This window comes from Hipposideros armiger, unplaced genomic scaffold (assembly GCF_001890085.2).
Source record: "Hipposideros armiger isolate ML-2016 unplaced genomic scaffold, ASM189008v1 scaffold_1214, whole genome shotgun sequence".
Lineage (NCBI taxonomy): Eukaryota > Metazoa > Chordata > Mammalia > Chiroptera > Hipposideridae > Hipposideros > Hipposideros armiger.
Genome location: NW_017732564.1, coordinates 158,907 through 179,797, shown reverse-complemented (window position 1 = coordinate 179,797; position 20,891 = coordinate 158,907). Strand labels below are relative to the sequence as shown.

At 37.7% G+C, this 20,891-nt stretch overlaps 1 protein-coding gene across 1 annotated transcript in view; it reads right to left on the bottom strand.

The window, feature by feature from the left end:
• SPEF2 (sperm flagellar and cilia associated 2) overlaps positions 1–20,891 on the bottom strand; it is a 164,861-nt gene that overhangs the window by 40,381 nt on the left and 103,589 nt on the right. The window contains exons 24-28 of the mRNA XM_019632971.1: positions 18,499–18,650; positions 14,772–14,952; positions 6,260–6,407; positions 4,001–4,129; positions 1,818–1,956 (exon numbers count right to left, since the gene is read on the bottom strand). Coding sequence (XP_019488516.1) covers positions 1,818–1,956; positions 4,001–4,129; positions 6,260–6,407; positions 14,772–14,952; positions 18,499–18,650 — 749 coding nt within the window. The remainder of the gene's footprint in view (positions 1–1,817; positions 1,957–4,000; positions 4,130–6,259; positions 6,408–14,771; positions 14,953–18,498; positions 18,651–20,891) is intronic.

The window sequence follows — 20,891 nt, the reverse complement described above, 5'->3', positions numbered from 1 at the left end:
TTTTAAAGGCCAGCCAAGTTTTATACAGGAATAAGTACAATATCACTGTATTACTGAAAGGATCTTGTTGATATCTTGCAATAAAGATTGAACATGGCAGAAAAATGCATATTTAATCTGCTCATCTGCTCTTACATAACTAAGGAACACCAAAATACTCACATGCTGAAAATGTAAAAGTTAGTATTAGTTCCTGTCTTCCAAAAGACACCTTGAAATTCAACCCCAGGATGCTGTATTTGTGAGTGTCCATAGACCATACATTATCTAGTTTATGTTTGATGGTGTTTGTGGGCCAGGGGCCAGGGGAGAAAGGCATTGGATAACTACTGAGTTTATGACAGTGAATGAGGACAGACTCCAAATATAGACTGAGATCAAGCCATAACCAGAATATCAAAATAAGTGCACCACCTAGTGGAAGGTTACCGAGAGTAACTTAATCAAGGATGGAAGATGAAAAACGCTACGGGAATGAAAAGTGGGATTTGAAGCTCAGTGGGATCTGATAGCACTCTCTATTTTTTAATAAATCATTGAAGAATTTTTGCAATAACCAAAACAGAAAGCATAGCCGAACTGTCCTAGACTTTAACTTCCTGCGGCCACATTCAGAGATTTTATATATACATAGTACACCTGAGAAATAGGAGTCCATCTGATAAAAATGAGAAGCATTTACATTTGATGGCCACATGGCTGGCAGTGGTGAATCCTAAGAATGAAGAAGATATGTTTTCATTTGTTAGTGATAGGCAGAGAACAGGACTGACCATCACGGCTAAGACGCTAATGAATAACTGAGCTGGCGATTCAGTAGTAAAGTTATTTTAAGCATTACTGCAGTAAGGTTACCAGGCTGAGGGTGTGTGTATACGCACACACGTGTGTGTATGTGTGTGTGTTACTATAAAGCAACAGATATAAACAACTAGGCTGAAGATTTTACCGCTGAACTTTCATTTTGAAACAAGAATTAGAGAAATCAAACCATAACAACAATCTCTTAGATGGCAGCTGTTGCTTCTGAGAACACTAGCCATCTGTATTCTACGTATGTAGCAACTTCCAAATTTTCAGTAAATGCTTATTGCAAACTGAAGCGTATCACAGAATCTAGATCTAGTAGAAACTTGTGAAATACCCCGGTTGGAGTGCTTCCTTTTATAGATGAAGCGCAAGAGGCTGAAGCAATTAGGCACACTGCTAATTCGTGGGCAATGAGAAAACTCCCATTTCCTGGATGATCAGGGCCTCCTAACTCTCAGAGAAGGGCTATTTCCACTCTGCTGAGAGGCCTCTTTATGCCTTTTAAGGGAGAATTAAGAGGATAAGACTCACTGAACCACACAAGCAATGAGAGTCTGGAAAGTCTTTGGAACCCAAAAGAAAAATAGAATAGGGTATTACTATTTCAAGGGGATCAACCTAACTGGTAAAACGTCCCAGTGACAGGCTTCTTAATCTCCCATGAATTGGCCCTGGCTAATAATAAGTCTGGCATTAGAAAGAAATGAAATATTATCTGACTTCTGAAAAATACCTTAAAGTTATCAATAGTCTTACCTTGTAAACTAAGGTCCTCATTGAGCAATGTAAAAACCAAACGCAATTAATGTGCAGAACTGGATATTGCAATTCAACCCTTTGAAACCATTTGAAAAGAGTCAATACAAATGTTCATGTGATTTCCTAAAAGGTCAAAATTTCTATTTATAAATGTAATTAGCATTTGTATACACCTTAAAAATCTTTGCCAATTTTAGTCTTCAGGAATTAACAAACTGTATTTTTAAAAAAGTCAAACAGCACTTTACCTGGCCATTTCATTCAAGTACCTCTCACCAAGCCATGTTTCCATGAGTTTGTATACATCAACCACCTTTGTTACTAAATCTTCAAGGAAAGCCAATGCTTTTGTCTTTATCACTTCAAGTCGGAACTGTGTAACTGTCTCTATTTAAAAAGAGGAATAAGGATTTTTAAGTTTATTATATGTACATGCATTTCCTGATGAACTGAATTCGATTTTAAACCAACCGCACCTCAATTGGTGAAGCTTTAGGCATACATTTAATATAATTTAATATACCAATATAGATAAGTAATACCTATCCATGTCACTGAGAAGCAAAATGTAATATGTGCTAGAGTCATTTGACAGTTTATTTAAACCAAATGTATAATTTGGCTGTACATGTCTTGTACTTTATAGCAATATACTCTTTGATAAATTGGAATGAAAAAGCACAAATAGATAATTTCCTAATTTCAAAGGGGGGAAGGGTACAAAGTCTCTTGATGAGCTCTCTACTTTAGAACTTGAAGATGGGACTGCCGTTGTCTTTCTCAGCATTGGAAAAAGGAGGGTCAAGCCTGTGTGTCCCAGGGCCTATTGCTGTCTCTGGCACACAACAAGGTCTGTGGATTGTACCTTCAAAATATCTTTTGAACCTTTCTTCTTTGATTTTCCATTGCTACTGGCCTAGTTTGGGTACAGATTATCTGTCATCTGAACTAGTACTGCAGTCGCCTCAATCCTGCTTTATGTAAATTCCTTGCTCCACCTCAAATCCAAACCCAGGTCCATAATCTCCAGAGTCACCTGTCTCAGCTGCACATGTGATCACAATCGCTCTTCTGCTCAGATTCTTTACGAGCTCCTGGTTGCCATGAGAGAAAATGTCACTTTCTTGGCAGGGACTATATGCCCCTCCCTGACGTGGCCTCCCCATGTCCCTGGTCACTCTTTCTTAGAATGTGCCTAAGACTCCTGAGCTACTCACTGCAGGTCATCTGTTGTCCCCTCCCATCCCTGCTGCATTTGTCCCCTGGGCTAACTTCTCCACATTCTTCCACTTCTGCTGAAGCCTTAAGTCACCTGGTGGGAAGTCTTTCTTGACCCCCCATGCACCCTTTGTCCCATAAACCAATCTCCAATATCACAGATTATCATAAGGAGTTGTTTGCATTTCTCTTCCTCCAGATTGGGTTTTATCTTTGTTTGTTTTGTGTTTGTGTATGTATGTGTGTGCATTTCCAGAAACTACTACAGGGCCTAGCACATAGTGGGAGCTCAGTAAATATTTACTGTTTGAATGAGGAAATTGAGGCACTGCAGGGATCACCTACTGAATGCACTGAAAGCAGAGGTGGGACAGGCAGTGAGGGCGGTGTGTCCAGCTTTTCCTGACCCCACGGATCCTCCCGTGTTCAATTTACTTCAGATTTTACTCTTGGGATTATGGAAGCAGGTGGTAGTAGGATGAGGGGAGGGGACAAGAGGAGAGAAACAAGGGATGGAAAGCACCGTTAATAACTAAGGGTCGTTGAGTAGTTAATGTGCCCCAGCTAACGCTATGCTGCAATTTTATGGTTTTGTCATCTAATATATTGACCACGGTTTCTTTCCAATTAGAATACTTTTGCTCAGTTTCCTGATCTTTTCAAATTCTACCTTGCATTGCATTATGAGACAACCTGACAAGCCAGAAGGAGACAGTATCATACAGTCCTTACCACATCCACAAAGAAGGAAGCCCTTGAACATTCTTGATCTGTGACTGGCTCTTCTATGGCCTCTGCTCCTAAGAACCCACTTTCAGGGCCTGTTCACCTTTGGACAGGGTTTATTTCTCTAATGAGCTGCCTACTTATTTTTATTATAATATAAAACCACCTACCTAGGTAGCCTCAAGCCTTCTTTCAACCTGTAAAAATATACCACCTCTAAAATATTCTTTTTTTGTTTCTATAAGATTTTAATTACTATGGGTGCTCTCCTAATCTCTTCTTCAACTCTCTGAGATCCTAGCAGACAGTCGTACAAGAGTCAAATCTAGTTTTCAAAGGGTCATATGGAAATGACCCACTGAATGCTGTACTTCTCATTCAGTTTGGTTTGTGTTCTGATAGACATCATTTGAGCTGGCTGTGGGCTGTTTGCCAACTGGTCTATTTCCTACTGAAAAGTATCATCTTAGTTCTTTCCAATTGCTACCTTCAAATTGCAGGGCAGCAAGATGCTCTTCTTTTATTTTGAGTCTCAGTTCATTTTCCTTTTCCATTTTGTCAATCTCCTCTGATGTTACCATCATAGGTGTGACTTCTGCTATAGGTGGTGATTTACCTGAAAGGTCAATGAAACATGCTGAGTAAACTTACAACATACAAGGGTACACACAGGGTACGTGGAGAAAATGAGTACAAAGTGAAAAGTGTGGAGCTATAAACCTCGAGTGATATTTGGAAATGAGAAGCACTGGTTCTGACAGTGTGAGTGATGAAGCACTGATAGTCTTTCCTTGAGACTTCTCCATGTGGTATCTGGGCTAGACGCGTATAAAAATGCCCCATTTGTGTAGCATCATGGGGAAATGTGGTGTGCAGCAAGTGCAGACAGAGTTACTGACACCAAAAAGGGTGCAATTCAGACTTTGGGGACAAAAATGAGGAAACCCCAAGATACCATGGATGCCATTAGCCATGGGCAGAAGTACAGTTTCTTATGGGTTACTTGTATTAGCCAAGTGTTTCCAAGGTCCTCATCAAGAAAAGACAGAAGATAACCTCAAGACAATATGGCTGGGATGTACCTGGTAGTCAAGAATCTGTAGTCTACGTAATTATCTTTTAACTAACACAACCACAAGTACTTCAGTGATTACATAAGAGAATTAGAAAATAAGAATTTATCAGTATTTGAGAATTTAGCAGTGTGATTCTCGTTGCAGGCCCAGTTTGTATAATTCTACTTAATTCAACAAATCATTCTAGAAGGCCTGACTTCAGAGGGTTCAAATATTTTGAAGAAGACATAAATATAAACAAAGAAATTGTAATGAGGTGTGTTAATTGCAATAGTGGATGTACGTATAAGTGACAGATGAAAGAGAGCTTAATCTCTCTGGGTTTCTGTTTTATCATCGGTAAAATGAAGACATTGGACCCAACTAATTATTCCATTAAAGTAAATTGAAACATTTCCATCAAATAACACATATATTTTAATTTTATCATTTGCGATGGAGTGTTCTCTGTTATGGTGCATACTCTTCCCTTTGCTTCAAGTGCCACCATCTTCACTTCACCCACTACCCCTTTCCATCCTCAGGGCTTTGTCTTAACTCCTACTTATGGCTGCTTAAATGTACTCCATCTGGGAAGTGTCTGCTTATCCCCTCAGGTGGAGTGAGGTGACCTCGCTCTCAAGGGACTTGTGCCTCCCCTACCAAAGAGCAATGATTGGTCAAATGTCTATCTCTGCTGCTAGAGTACAGGTCTACAGGGTGGGGACCATGTTGGGTTTTTTTTTTTTAAGTTTATCATTGTGTTCCTAACACTCATCATAGTGTGTTTCACATAGAAGGTGCCTAACAAATACTGTGAGCAATTGATGAAAGGCGTGAGTTTTGCTCATGTCCTTCCATCTCTTCCTCTCTTGCCTCAAGTCACTTCAAAACCATACAAGTGCAAACATTCAGAGGGGAGGATCACATTTGTGGCAGAGCTTATCCCTGAGGTTAACTGGAGGTCTCTTTCAGCCTGAGTTTTCTTCCCTCTTTCCATTGTGCCTCTGAGGCAGAGATTTATACAGGAGGATTCTAGGAGAGAAGGAATTGCTTGAATAAAACCTGAAATTTGAATTAAACCTTAAACTTACATATCTACTGGGGGTGCCAAAAAATGTAGACGAGTGGACACTTTGGTCATCATTGCTCAGGCAGTAGTTTGCCATAATCAGAAGTGTCTGGACGCTGATGGTAACCACTTTGAGCACCTCTTGTAATTGCAGAAGTCAAATGTGACTTGTATTCATCTTTTGTTATTGATATATATTGAGTATTACAATTTTAATAGTTTTCTGTTCTTAAAATGTGTATACATTTTTTTGGCACCCTCTGTATATACAATTGACTTTTAACCTGCTCTTATTTACTGTAGCAAGTGTCAGCCCCTTTGCACACACTTTTCAGATTACATAGTGTCACCTTGGAGTTCTTTTAACATGTTCAAAACTGTTCTTGAGGTTAATTTTACCCTGGATATACTTGGCTATTTGGATAAACAAGTTAGGTGGGACTGGTATGCAATATGATTTGCCAAGTAACACCATGGTTGACAGAAGCCTGGGTCTAGAAGTTAAACCTAATGAACAGCATTCGAGTGTCTTAGAGGCCACTGTGCTTGGTTAAATGTTGGTTTTCTACCAAGGAGAACCTTAAGCATCCTTGGTTCTGGATGTTAAAACCATGAGTACCTTTTCCCTTTTTGTCCTCTTTTTTCTTCTTGGGAGGTTCCTTTTTGACTTTCTTATTTGCACCCATCTGAGGAGATTTTTCTTTTGTTCCTGCTAGCTGGCTTTCTTTTTCTTCATCCAGGAGCCTCTGATGAATTTCAGCAGCCACCTGGTTGTATAAGAGCAATATTTCAGGTAAGGCAACATTTATGCAATACAATAACCATTGGGATTTAGTCATCAAGCGATTCCACTGAAGCCTCATTCCACTGCAAACAAGTGTGCCATGTATTCAGTCTTTACAGAACACACACTTTGATGTTTTACTTAAAGGAAAACCTGGCCCTGTCCCAAGATGTGACATCCCTGTGACATCCCTGTGGCCATCGGTGTGCATGCGGCTCACTTCCCCAAGCTGTGCTTGCAATGAATTCATCCTTATGTTTCCACATTGCCACCTCCAGACTGTGACAAATTCATGGTCATGTGAAAATTTCTTCCTTTATAGTCTCAGAAGCTATGGGTTTAACATCCCTGTTCTTCCAACTTCCTGGTATCTCTTGGCCTTCGATCTGGGGGTAATTCCCTGTATCAGTGTTCCTCAATCTTTTTTTTTTTCTTTCCATCATTGACTCGCTATGGAGTTTTTGAGACAGCTTCTCCCAATCACATCCCTCTCCCTAAAGTCTTTTTTTTTCTTCTTCTTCTCTTTTCTTTTTCTATTTTTTTTTTTTTAGTTTCAGGTGTACAAAACAATGTAATAGTTAGACACTTCGCCCCTTACAAAGTGATAATCCTCCTCCCCCAATCTATTGCCCCCCTGATATCATATGTATCTCTCCATGAAGTTTTTTTTTTTTTAAGATTTTATTGGGGAATTGGAGGAGGGGAAGTGTTGGGGAACAGGGTAAGGGGAACAGCCATATTGTTGTCCTTCAATCTTAGTTGTGGAGGGCACATCTAGCTCAGCTCCAAGTCCAGTCCCAACGGCAGCTCGCTGCCACTCAGCTCAAGGTGCTGTGTTCAATCTTAGTTGCGGGGCTGTGCAGCCCACCATCCCATGCAGGAGTCGAACCAGCAACCTTGTTGTTAGGAGCATGTGCTCTCACTAGCTGAGCCATCCTGTTGCCTGTTGGCAGCTCAGCTTGGACGCAGCTCATTGGCCCATGTGGGAATCTAGCCAGCAACCCTGTTGCTCAGAGCTCGCACTTTTAACCAACTGAGCCACTCGGCTGGCCCCTCCATGAAGTTTTAATACTGCAGAAGAGATTGTATCTTTCTATATATTTTATCTGTGCTTCATACATAAAATGGGTGAGAATTTTTCATATTTTCCACACAATTGTTGGGAGTCCATGCCCTATATCTGTTGGGTTCGTGGACACTTGAACCCTGGGCTTCCATTCTACTCTAACTAGACATCATCCCAGGAAGGTGCAATGTTTATGAGGATGACCTGTCCTGCAGGCTAGCCTCATTGTTGCTTCTTAGCTTCCTCTGCTTAGGGGACTTCGAGCTTCTCTCCGTGTCAGCAGCCCCCTCCTTTCATTCTTACGAGTATTCTGGTTTGAGAGATTAGTTCTGTGGCCACCCCACAATAGCTGATGAATGGGGGGGGGGCACGGTGCTGCCAGAAGCCCTCCATCTCTCCTCTGAGGCTGGCTCTGTGCTTCAGGCAGCAGGAAAACCTTGTCTTGGGGCTTGTGCAGCTGGGGCCATGCCTACAGTTAGAAAGATCAGGTCTTCTGAGCTAAGTCCAACTGTCCCAGGAGAAGTGAAGGGCATTTGTGGGTGTAACCCTAAGAAATGAGAGCCGAAAAAAGACTCCAAAAGGAAGAAAGGAAAACCTGCACACACCCTGGAGGCAGGAGCTACACGTGGTTCAAAGTTTTAATGTCTCAATAAGGCAACTGGTGAGGAAATGGTGGTCCATGGGGATTTATTTATTTATTTTAGTGCTTACTGTGTCCAAGCCTGATACCATTTCTGGGGAGAACTGGGTGAGAGGAGGGGAGGGGAGACAGGAAGCTGGGTGGAGGTGAACAGAAAGATGAATAAGGCACAATCTCTCTACCCTCAAAGAAGCTCAGTCTTGGGGGGTGAGATAGACCTGCTAATTCTTGCCTTCTCCAAATTCCTGCTACACTTCATACCCCATGGCTCGGCATATAACTGTCCCCAACTGTTCTGTGAGTGCTAAGAGTCGCCCCGCACTTCAAATGGGCTTTAAGGCTCCCGCGAGCTGAGCCAGTCCCACCTCTTGGTATTCTCCATAGCTTGTAGCACCGTGCTATGCTCATAGAGAATGCCCAAGAAATGCTTAGTAATTGATGGAATTTCTCTTAAAATAATCATATTCCACAGAAGACACCCACAGCTTCTTCAGTATCAGCAGAACTGTGGAGGGATACAGAAAGGTTTCCGAGAGCAAGCTAGTATTGTGTGGTGGTTTTTTAAATCAGATGTGCTTTAGATGAAAAATGGATTTCATGATAGATGCTGTACTTCCAAATTCTTGGTAAAGCTGAAAGCAGACTTTTTAACAGTCCCGCCTAAATTGCAAGCAATTCATTTTGAATCTGTTCTTGCAAAGCGCAGTAAATTAGCAATTTCCTTTAAAATTGGATTTTTCTCCCTTGTAAACAACCTTGTGTTGGTGATGATGATGATGATTACCACCATCTGCATTTTTCTGTCCACTTCCCCCAAAGACCTTTGGGTCTTTCTCAAAAAAATTAACGTATTTCACAAATACATCTAGCAATCCAACCTCTAAGACTGAAGAAACTACAGAAATAATGCCTCGACATTGTGGGCATTAACTATGACTTGTTTCTTTGAATCATGGCATACCTGCTAATTAGAAGAAAGTTTTGCTAAAAATTAACATCACATAGTAAATGGATAGCTCCTGGTAAATTGCCATGTAGAAGAAAGCCTGTGTTAAAGTGCTCTCATTCCAGTTGCACTAATCTCAGCTGTATTGTTTCCCATGCAACCATTTCCTGAATCATGCCTGTCTCTTGCGGAACTCAAAATTTCCTTAAGGTCATATGACATCAAAGTCATATAAGTCTATCAGAAACATAAAAGCAGGATTCAAATATAATTATGAATAATGTCAATTACTAAACAACCCTTTCTCCTATGTTTTCTATGTGGTTTTTGAAGGTCCACAAGGAAAACAGTACGATTTTGAATGGATTTCTTAACATAATGATCTATTTTATTTATAATTTCTAAAGCACTTTCATATACATTATTTCATTAAATCTTTTCAACCATTCAAGAAAGGAAAGGTAGGTAGAATGTCTTCCATGTTACCGATAAGGAATTAACTCAGATTTTCCTAAAATCACATAACTTAATCAAGAGGGGTAGCCAGTGCTCATTGTGTTGTATGATACTCTCTTTCTAATAATGTTTTAGAAATTCAAAATGTCTACACATCATATTTTGAAATGTCATTTCCCTCAGGTAATGTTAATGGGACTCAGAAGACTTGTAAATTATGTTTACATAGCTGAATTGATAACAAAAACAATAATTTGTCTTTTTTCTAGAATTCTTAGATCTAGTTCCCCACTCGCAGGTGCTTGGTAGCTATGGTGGTCTTAGTGGTAATCATCACTGTCATTGGCATCATCATGAATATTATCATCAGTGTCATTAGTATATCAGGAGCAGCATCTCAAGACTGTCTTTAGGGCTTAGTAGTAGGTTAAATGTAGGCATTATGCTATGTGTGGGGTGCATAAAAAGGATTAGAATGTTGGTATATATTCAAGAAAATTACAAATAATAATCTAGATTATAAGAGTGGGAGAGATGATAAGTGGTACAAGGATTGGAAGAGCACATGATCCCAGAAGGCTAGGGCTTCAGGCAGGAGGCAACCCACTGGTCAGGAATCAAGGTAGGAATTAGTTCTGAAGACTTAAAGCAAGTACAGGGTTTAAGCATATATAAGGAAGGAGGAGTATAATTTAGGAGAGAAAAATGGCATTAGCCAAGGTGTTGAAGTGGTGGAGCAGACAATAACTAGTCAATTTATGAGAGGGTTTGATGAGGTGGTACCAGCCGGGATGTGGAATTCTGAACCTCTCGGTCAAGTGTTCAGGATTCTATGCTTGCTATTGGAGATCATCACACCACCTCATTCCCCTCGTGGGTCAATAATGGAATATCATTTCTGTATTCTTATAAATATCAGTTAATCATTTTCCTTTATCTGGATCATTTTGCTCTAATTAATATAATGTGGTTGTAGGTGTATTTGGGGTATAAATCTACCATCTTACTGTGTGATTTTTATTTGTATTGCTTGTCCTGAATCTTTTTTTGTCCTATTTTTTCTTATTTGGAGTATATACTTAAAATTATTTAATCTTGGTTACTATATAAATAACACCATGAATTACTGACTAAGGAATATTTAGATTTTGATGAGTTAATAATTCATGTATAATTCTTAGGGTAGACACTGAGAGAATACTAATAGAATGCATTGCTTATAAACTTACAGAGGGGAAAAAGCAAGAAAGAAAAGATACAGAAAGGTTGAAAATAAAATAAATGAAAAACGATATGTAAACAATATTCAAAATTATAATTTACAAAAAAAGCATTATAAAGATTACCTGATAAAAATAAAAGGTTCTATTCACCAGAAAGATTTAACAATTTAAAAATTGCACATACCCAATTTCATGGCCTCAAATATACATAAAGCAAAAATTGACAAAACTATAGAAATTAATAAATCCACTCTCATAGTAGGTAATTTTATCATACATCTCTTGATAAATCAAAAAGGAAAACAAATTTAATAAGGATAAATAAGATTTGAACAATTATATATAATTATTTATGCATATTTAAAATATAACTATATAATAAATAAAATAATAAATATATAAATGTGTATATATAAAACAATTATTGTGTATGTATAATATATATTATATGTTATATATGTTATATGTTATATATATAATATATAGAGACATATATATATAGACACAAAGGAATATATACAGAGGGTGCCAAAGAAATGTATACATATTTTAAGAAAGGAAAAAACTGCATTAAAATTGTAATACTCAATATATATGGATAACAAAAGATGAATATGAGTCATGTGTATACATATTTTTGGCACCCCGGTATATCTCAAAAACACACAGAACATTTCCAAAACTGACCATAAAGCAAATTTCAAAAAATTTACATGAGGGCATCCTCTGATTGAAATGTAATTAAGCTGAAAATCAGCATACTATTTTGAAAATTAAAAATATACTTTTAAAATGTTTTGCACTGGATGATAACAAAAATAACATCATATCATTTTTTTTGTTTTGTCTTGAGATAGAGTTAAAGCAAGCCACAGAGGGGGAAAAAAAAGAAAAGACGGGGGAAAAAAAAGACTGAAAATGGACAAACTATCATCCATCTCAAAGCCCTAGGGAAGAATGGGACAATAACTCCAAAGAAAATAATGAAGAAAAAAATAAAATTAAGAAGAAACAAAGAAAGTAAAGTGAGTCAATGAAGTTGAAAGCTATTATTTGAAAAAACTGATATAATCAATAAAGTTCTGGGTAAGCTGATCAAGAAAGGGAAAAAGCATAAATAATCAGCATTGAAACTGGCCAAGGGGACATCAAGCAGGTACATTAAATAGAAAATATACTGTGTTATATCAACACAAACATAAGAGGATATTTTAAAGAACTTCATGCCAATGCATTTAAAAATTTAGAAATGAAAAAATTCCTAGCAAATTAAACTTACTCAAACCAACCCAAGTTTTTTTTCCAAGAAGAAGTGGAAAATAAAAAGTATCCTATACTTATTAAAGAAAATGAATCCTTGGATGGAGGGAGTAACAAAGCACTTCCTACTAACTTCTTACAAAACTAGAGGCCTAAATGGCTTCTTAGTCAATGCTACCAAACATCTCAAGAAGGAAAATTCCAACTTCCACAAAACCTTCCAATGCTATATTTCCCAACTTAATTTGTAAGACTAGTATTACCTGGATGCTAAACGTTAACAAGGACAATATGAGGGAAAAAAACTACAGATTTTTTCTCACTCATACACAAAAGTAAAAAGTCCTAAACAAATTAGGAAAACAAATCCAGCAATAGGTAAGAGGGATGGTGCTTCATTTCAATGTTGGATTTATTCCTTGAATGTGATGAAAGCTTAACATTAGAAAATCAATCAATATATTTCACATTAACATAAAATGTAGAAAAATCATACGATAATCTCAGTAGATGCAGAAAAGGCATTTGATAATACAATTCATAAAACAAACAAACAAAAAAACCTCATAGTAGGCTAGAAATGAAATGACATTTCCATAATCTGGTAAATACTACCTGAAAAAAAAATCTATAGCCAACATTTTCATGAATCTTAACAAACTGATTTGAAAATTTATATGAAAAGGCTAAGAGCCTAGAAGAACCAAAATGCTCTTGACAGATAACAAGGTAGGAGCATTTGCTCATCCAGATAACAAATAAATGGTATGATATTGTGTGGTTTGGGTACAAAGATAGACAAATAGACAATGCAGCTGATCTAATTTATGATATGTGGTCACCTAGCTTATGACAAAGGTAATACTATAGTGAAATGAGGAAAGGATTTTAGTATTACCTGTGAAAGCCGAAGTAGTATGTATAGTATTATCTGCTGACATTGAAGACAGCACATACTCCTAGATACATACTTGTTATGGGTGCATATGAGCACCAGTGGACACATACAAGAATGCTCACAGCGGCAGCATCCATAGTGGCACCAAGCTGGAAGCCCAAATGTGTCCCAGTAGCAGACTGGTTCAATGAACTGTGATGCATTTATATAATGGAACACTATACAGCAACAAAAATGAGCAGAATACAGCTACACTCAAGGGGATGGGGTGAATCTCACAAACATTGTTGAGCAAAAGAAAGCCCAAAGAGACAAAAGGTGTGAGTCCGTTACTTAAAGCTCAAAGCAAGCAAAGCTAAACTATGCTGTTTAGAGGTATAGATTTGAGTAATAAAACTCTTAAGAAATTCAAGGAAATGATTACAGGCAATATGGAAGTTCCCTTTTACGGGGATGGAGGGGGTGAGGGCTGGAAAGGGGCATAAGAAGGACGTGGCAGGCACAGACCTTTGCATTTCTCCCTGGGTGGTGGTTCCCTGAGTATGTACTTTGGGTGGGCTCATTAAGCCAAGCAATTATATTTTCATGCATTTTTTCTTATGTGTGTCAAAATGCACACTAAGATAGTTTTAAAAAGAAGCAAGACAACGAGAGGAGTTTATGTTCACTTTTGAGAGGGAGAGAAGAAAGAAGTAAGGAGAATAAAAAAGAGAGAGAAGGAGCAGAGAAAGGAGGCACTGAGGTTGCTGAGAAAAGAACCGTGGAGGCAGAGGCCAGAAAGGGGCTTGGAAAACGCCCAACGAGGCGCTGATTGCTCACTGTGAGACTGTGATGCAAACCCCTTTCTACCTCTTTCACCAAATCTTTTGGAAAGTTGACTATGCTCTCTGTTTGAATGAACTATTTCAGGGAAACTCAAAGAAGGCGTGGCACAAAATGGAGATGGATGCTGGGGGATGAGGGAACAGTGGTCATCCGAGTTAAACTCTATGTGCCTCCTGTGTGGGGTGAAACCTCTGTTTAGACCAAAGTTATCTGTATGCTGTTCCTTTCTCCTTGATTGTGGTACAGACTCCTTGCAGACAGGGGCTATCATCTCTTCACTTCCCAGGGAAGGTGGAAAGGACATGGAACTTTGAAGTCCTGTAGGCCCAGGCTCAAGTCCCATCTCTGACACTTACCTGCTGAGTGGCCTTGGGCAAGTTTCTTAACCTTTCTGGATTTTAGTTTTCCACTGTAAAGAGGATAATAATACTTATCCCATAGGTGACTTACGTAAAATGCCTAGCAGAAGTTTTAAACTAGAGGCCTGTAAGGCAGATATATGTTCTGCTTGGCTCTGTAATTTTTTTTTAAATTTGATTTTATTTCTAACATGTTAAAATCAGTAGGTTTCACATAAAAAATCTCAATTTCTGTTTTTTCTTGTAAAATTGGAAAATCTGGCCATATTGGGCCTCATTCTTAAATGACAAGGATTGGGTAGGGCTGAGCAGCACATACCTCTTTAGAAGGGGTGTGATTTCAACTTGGACACAGTCCCTCCCCTGCCATTGCCTCATACTTGACCTCCCCCACCCCATGGTATTTCCTGATTGGCCCTTAGACCCCTGCACTTGGAACTTTGCCTGGTCCAGCATAGAAAATAACGTAAATGTTGGTTCACCTTTCTTGATCTTATATATTTGCTGTTGGAATTGTTCCACTTTCTATTTCTTTCAGAAAAAAAAAATGGAAGCATAAATGTATACAATGCTTACGAACATTGTGTAAATTTTTTACCCATGACATATTACCAACATTGATACTTAATGAATGGGTATTACTGAAAAAAAATATAAGAACAAGCATGGCTTACCATTTGAGATATTGCTGAAGAAGTCTGCTGCCAGGTGTCCATTACCAGCTTCTCATCTGCCTCAAAGTTTAACTCTATTTTTTCTAGTGAGTAATCGATCTTGCCCTTCAGTATGGTTTTTGGTTTGGGTCTGGATATAGTTAAATCCAGAGAGACAGATGTTCGAGAAACTAGAGGAATTCTTCAGAAAGCAAACAGAAAAAAAAAAGAGAAAGAAATAGAAAGATTTTATTTAACAGAACTCTATTTTCGTGACCATGTTACTTTGTGAATTTTGTTGTCTTGCTTTAATCTTAGTTTTCAGAGTTTTCTTAGAAGAATTTTTTAAATGGAGCAGATTGTCAAAGACTGTATTCAAAATTTTGTGGTCTAGAACATCTTAAACACAAATGGAAACTAGAAACAAACAACGACAAAACATAATTTGTGGTTACACACTCAGTAGTTGTGAGGAAGGGGATTAAAGAATGGCAATTATAAGCAAATAGAATTTTGAAATTTATCCAGGGCATAAACTTCAGACAAGGAATAAATTGGTCATGAAAAAGCAAACCACATAAGCCTGTGTATCACTTCTTTAAGATGACTAATGTTGGCTTCCTGAAATGGACAGTTAAAAAGCACGATGTGACAGATGTGAGGTCTGCGAGGGGGTATCCCAGGAAGGCAACAACGTTTTCGCGGTGGGCGGGGAAGAGCTGTGGCAGCCTCCCCACTCATAAGTATGGATGATGAAGGCTGTCTCTTCGTTTTGTAAAGTGCGGTGAGAACACAGGGTTAAACTCTCCCTCCTCCTTCTCTCAACCATAGTGCTCCCCATGTAGAAATTTCAGAGCTGCCCTTGAATATTCTATCCCCTAAGGATTCCAGGGTCTCAAAGGCTAACAGAGGTAGGAAAGATCCCACCAGGCAGAGGGATCCACCTCAGTGATAGAAAGTGAGAAGAGCTTTCAGCTTGGGCAAGCAATGGGGACAGAGGAGCTCCAAGGATGCTTTTGCTGAAACTTGTGGATGAGAGTCGGGAGCAATAATAGGAACAAGCGTTCGGTTTGGCAGACTCAAGTTGCTGGGAAACAGAGACATGATTCAGAAAGCAGACTGTGAACCCCAGCGAATAATCAGCTGGCCTTGTTTTGAAGCAGCAGGCGAGGTTCCTTGAACTGTGCTTGGACTTGATTCTTAGAGTGCTTGGAATCCTGACACCCTACCTTGCCTGCAAAGGCAACGTGCTGAGCATCTCCTACTCAGCATACCTCCACCCACAAGGGCAATTTACATTTCAATACTCAAGTGATGTTCAGTCTCAGTCAGAGACACATGAAATACATGTGACTAATAAGCTAAGGTGAAGGTTGTATGATCATCTCTAGATGTTCAGTATAGAACGTGCATTTCCCAACACCTTGCTTTCGAGGACAGCAGTGAGAGGCCCATCATTTAGAAAAAGAATTTCAGTTGAGAATTCATTTACTGGGAAACGCCCTGTTCTAGCTAGCTCTGCCACCATCAGTAGATATGAGCTGGGGCATGTCACTTGACTTTCTGAGGCTCTGTTCCTACAGGAAATACACAAATATAATAATAGCACTATTATTGTTGCTAGTTATTAGTAATTACTAATTATTAGTTATTAACTAATTCATAGTTATTATTATTAGGTCATTGAAGGGATAAAATAGACAAGCTGTATGAAAGTGCATTGTGCTTGTTTCCCTATATGTTAGACTGCGGTTGATTGGTGGGTTGGTTGATACATTGATTGACAGAGTTCCAGTAGATACGCACAGCAGTGATGTGAGGCTGAGACTGGAGCAGAGTTGTTTTGTAGAAAATAAGAACTGGCTGTTCTTTTGCCTGTTCCATTCTACTAACCAACATTAATAGTTTCCCCATTATGCCTGACTTGCTATTTTGTGCTAAGAACAGAATGTACTGCTACTGTAGACATTGAAACTTGGCCTCTTTTGATGGCTCTTGTGGTTAATACTGCCTTTGGAATTTTTCATTGTTTTTAATTTAAAAGTTCTCTTCCAGCGGCTTGCTAAGTTAAACATTTCTCTTGTATTTGTATCAAGAAGAGGGTGCAAACTTTCCTTCCTGTGTTTTCTTGTTTACACATGGGCCTGACAAGGACATGATGGGAAGAGATGGAAGAAGTCTTGAGAGAGAAGAAATGGTCCTCATATCACTGCATAACCCTATTGTGTCCAGGTCATTTCAAATCCTTTCCGGAATAAGGGAGGGGAAAACAAACAAAGCAAGAACATACAATACTCACAATTAAAATAGTGCATGCAAGGAAGAATAATTCATTGTCATATTATGCAATATTAATAATAGTCACCACTTAATGAGAATTATTGGGACTAGATGTCAGGTTTTCTGATTCCCAAATATGGTACTAAGTGCTCTGAGGATTTCATTGTCCATGATCTTCATAACAACCTTACTTTACAGATAAGCAAACCAAGGCTTAAGAGAGTTCCAAAACAGTTAAATTGCCTTATTTGCATAACTAGTAAATAACAGACCCAGGACTGAAACCAGACTTCAAAGCATATTCACGCCTGCTACTCATATTGATTGAGCAAGCTTGTCAAATAAAGTACATACACTACTTTCAATCTACAGTACATAGCTTATCTCCTTGGAAATTTAATGTTTAATGCCTGTATGTTATTTTAAAAATATAACCTGTTTTTCTCCTCTTCTCATCTACAGTTTATTTTCTCATGATCTGCTTACCGGTCATGAGACAATGTTATGTTAATTCTTACTTCTAGTTTATTAAACTATTTTTTACTAATTTATATAATTTAAGGATTTTGAATTTTATTTTTTACTACTTTGTTTTCTTACTGTTTGCTCTCTTTTAATGTTTTATAGTTGGGACCACATCACATGGATTACCATCACTCCCACATCCCATTTCTTAAAGATATTTTTCCATCTGTTCATGGCTTTTTCAGGGTTTGAAATATTGCTTCTCCTTGCCCCCACCCACTGGGTCTATAAAAACAATTATTTACAAACCTTTCATATTGTACAGGAGAGTTTGGCTGAAAATATAATTTTTGTTCCACCCTTAACACCAAATTAATTTTCTTGCTGGCAGGAATCTGATGTTAGACTGTTAATAAGTCTTTTAGTCTCACAAAGTCATGATCTCATATGACTGAGTCTTTACTGTTTCTCTTTACTGTGAAAGAAGACTCATAACCCCTTCCATTTTCTTTTACATGATGAGAGAGAGAGAGAGAGAGAGAGAGAGAGAGAGAGAGAGAGAGNGAGAGAGAGAGAGAGAGAGAGAGAGAGAGAGAGAGAGAGAGAGGGAGAGAGAGAGAGAGGGAGAGATTTGGGACCTTTCATAAAGTGGTAGAGGGGTAGAGGTTCACAATTTCTTACTGGAAACTCTTGGGGTCAAAAGTGTTTCAGAATTTATATGTACAATATATTCCCTAATATCCCCAGCAGTCTGTTGAAAGTGCTTCTTAACAAAACACACTATACCTCTGCAGCAAAAATGAGTAAATATTCATTTTAAGTGGTATAAATAATGCATATCATTAGTCTTAAGTTGAAGTTAGAAAAAAATGTCATGTTTTAGAGCTTTTTTGGTTTTGGATTTGCAGATACAGGCATATGGTTTTGATTAGTGGTATTCAGTTTCAAATCACAAAACTTTATGTTCAAACCAATTACAGTGCAACATGATAGCCTGCCTTACCTAAGCTGACTTTCCAAAATCTCTTTACTATCCATTTGGACCAACGGGATACGAGTAAATTTCTTATTGTCCGCTGTTGGGATTTTGCATTCCATTCCCCTGTAATAATCTTGAAGGAATGTCTTTGTATCTTGGAAACGGTTCAGTTCTGCCTTTAATAGCAAATATGAATATTAATACCCAAGAAAAAAACAAGCAGATCTGTACATATTTTCCATATAAACTCTGTGCATACTATTTTAAAACATTTAGGTTTTAAATCAATTTTCTGGAAATTAAAAAAGAGCATTGGCTACAAGTGTATATGTAAAATTTCATAAAAATTAAAGAAAACTGGTGACTCTCTTCCCTGTACTTATTGAGTATGGTTCCACTTAACAAGATGACATTTCTATGTCTCTTGATATTGTGACAAAGGATTGTATGACATCTGAAGTAGTGTATATTATGCATTATTTTGACAGTAAGAATTTTTCCTGTGTCTTGTATTCAATCAGTTAATATATTAACAAACACTTGAGTGTCTTCTTTCATAGGTAACATGTTCATTGATTTGAGAGATATCAAAAACATTATACATATAAATACCAAATACAAATACAAAAAACTGAAATGCAAAATAAGACTAGGTTTTGGTCCTCTAGTTGTGGAGAAATGACAAACAGTAAGGTGAAGTGATAATGAATTGTTCTCTTTTTTACAGTTTCCATTCTTGCTTAATATGTAGGGTGGGGAGATCACTCCTCTATGCTCACAGCAAAACCCCTCCGCTAGCCTTCAGGGAAATGGAGAAACAAAGAGGACTTGGTGGCAAGGTGAGCATCAGTTATTCACAAGTGACTCCCTGTCAGCCAGGTCATTTCCCCGTTGCAGGAAAGATGAAATGCATGCATAGTGAGACCCCGCGCAGTACCAACACACGAATGTAGACCATGAGTTTTCCAACCTGTTCTCCCTTTAGGTATTAGACCAGCTGGCATATCTGTGCTTCTTTTTGGTGTGTAAACACGACCTCCAGACTGTGCTTTAGTTAGTGGGGTTACTTAAACCAGTACCCAAGGGCTTAAAGATTGAAGCTCTTATGCACATGTATTCCATGATAGCTAGTTAATTATATAAAGTATCTTCCCGAAAAAATAACAAAACTGACCTAGTGTTCAAAACCCTCAGCTAAACCTAACCCAAGGGTATGTATGCAGCAATCTTATATTTATTAAGCAATTAATATTGCCATTGATTTCGTAAAACATTATGAAATAGTCTTGTACTGCCATATTCACGGTTGGGAACAAATAAGTGTCTGCTTTGTGTTGTAGTCTATAACAAAAGATAAGGACAGTTTCAGTAAGTTTGTTTTTGGTACTGAAAAGCTAAGCCAAATTGCTCCTAAAAACCTGTTCTCTGCACTATTAAACTTTTCTAGCTAAATGAATGAAACAGAAAGAAACTGATTTGGTTAGTTTGAATCTATGTTATACAATAAAATGGCTATTCATATACTGTTTTAAATTATGGACATATTTAAAAACTCCACTTGGATTTTAAACATAAATATATATTTAAGTAACTTTTCAAACTAGCTCTTTGAAATAAGGAAAACTAAACATTTTTCTCTTTCAGTGACTGAGGAACCAAATTGAGTTTTAAAACATTCATATATGGACTAATTTCAGTTTGACAGTAAGTGTTTATACCTCTCATGTTTACATTTGGTAAAACAGTAGAGAAAGTGAGTCTGGCAAACTATACTCTGGAGAACCTACACAACACCACACTTAAAATGAGTAGCATGCAAATATAACCCAAATTGTACAGATTGGATATTGACAAATAACTTTGGGGAGTTGAAGGAATGTGTTGTGAGGTTATAAAAAAATTATTAGTCATTGAATTACAGTGTCACATTATTTAGCAAATAAATTTAAAAATTACGAAATTATTTTCTCCTTAACTTAGAGAACTGAACTCGTTAATTATGATTAAGTTTAGTAGATTGTATTTTATATAGTTGGTATTTGAGACAGTGTTCAAGGGCAGCTAGCCCTGTTATTTTTTTTATATAAAATATTAATTTATTTTAAGGGGCATAATTTGATTCATACATAGCTAACTATGAATAAGATGCCATTTTATAGCCAATATTCTCATATAAGCAGAATTGATCAAGGTAACTAGTAAATAATGCTTTATTATCATTTCTCTTATCACAAAATCTTAGTTTTGAAAGGAATCTTTGAAATCATCAAGGACAGCATTTTCTAAAATTTATTTTGTAGGAGACTTGTCCTATAGGCTGTTATCTTCCTTTCTCCTGGTTGATTTTAGATGTGGATTCAGTTTTTCAGGCTGAGAGTCTTAAATCTAGGTATTGCTGAGATGTAAGAGTTAAACCA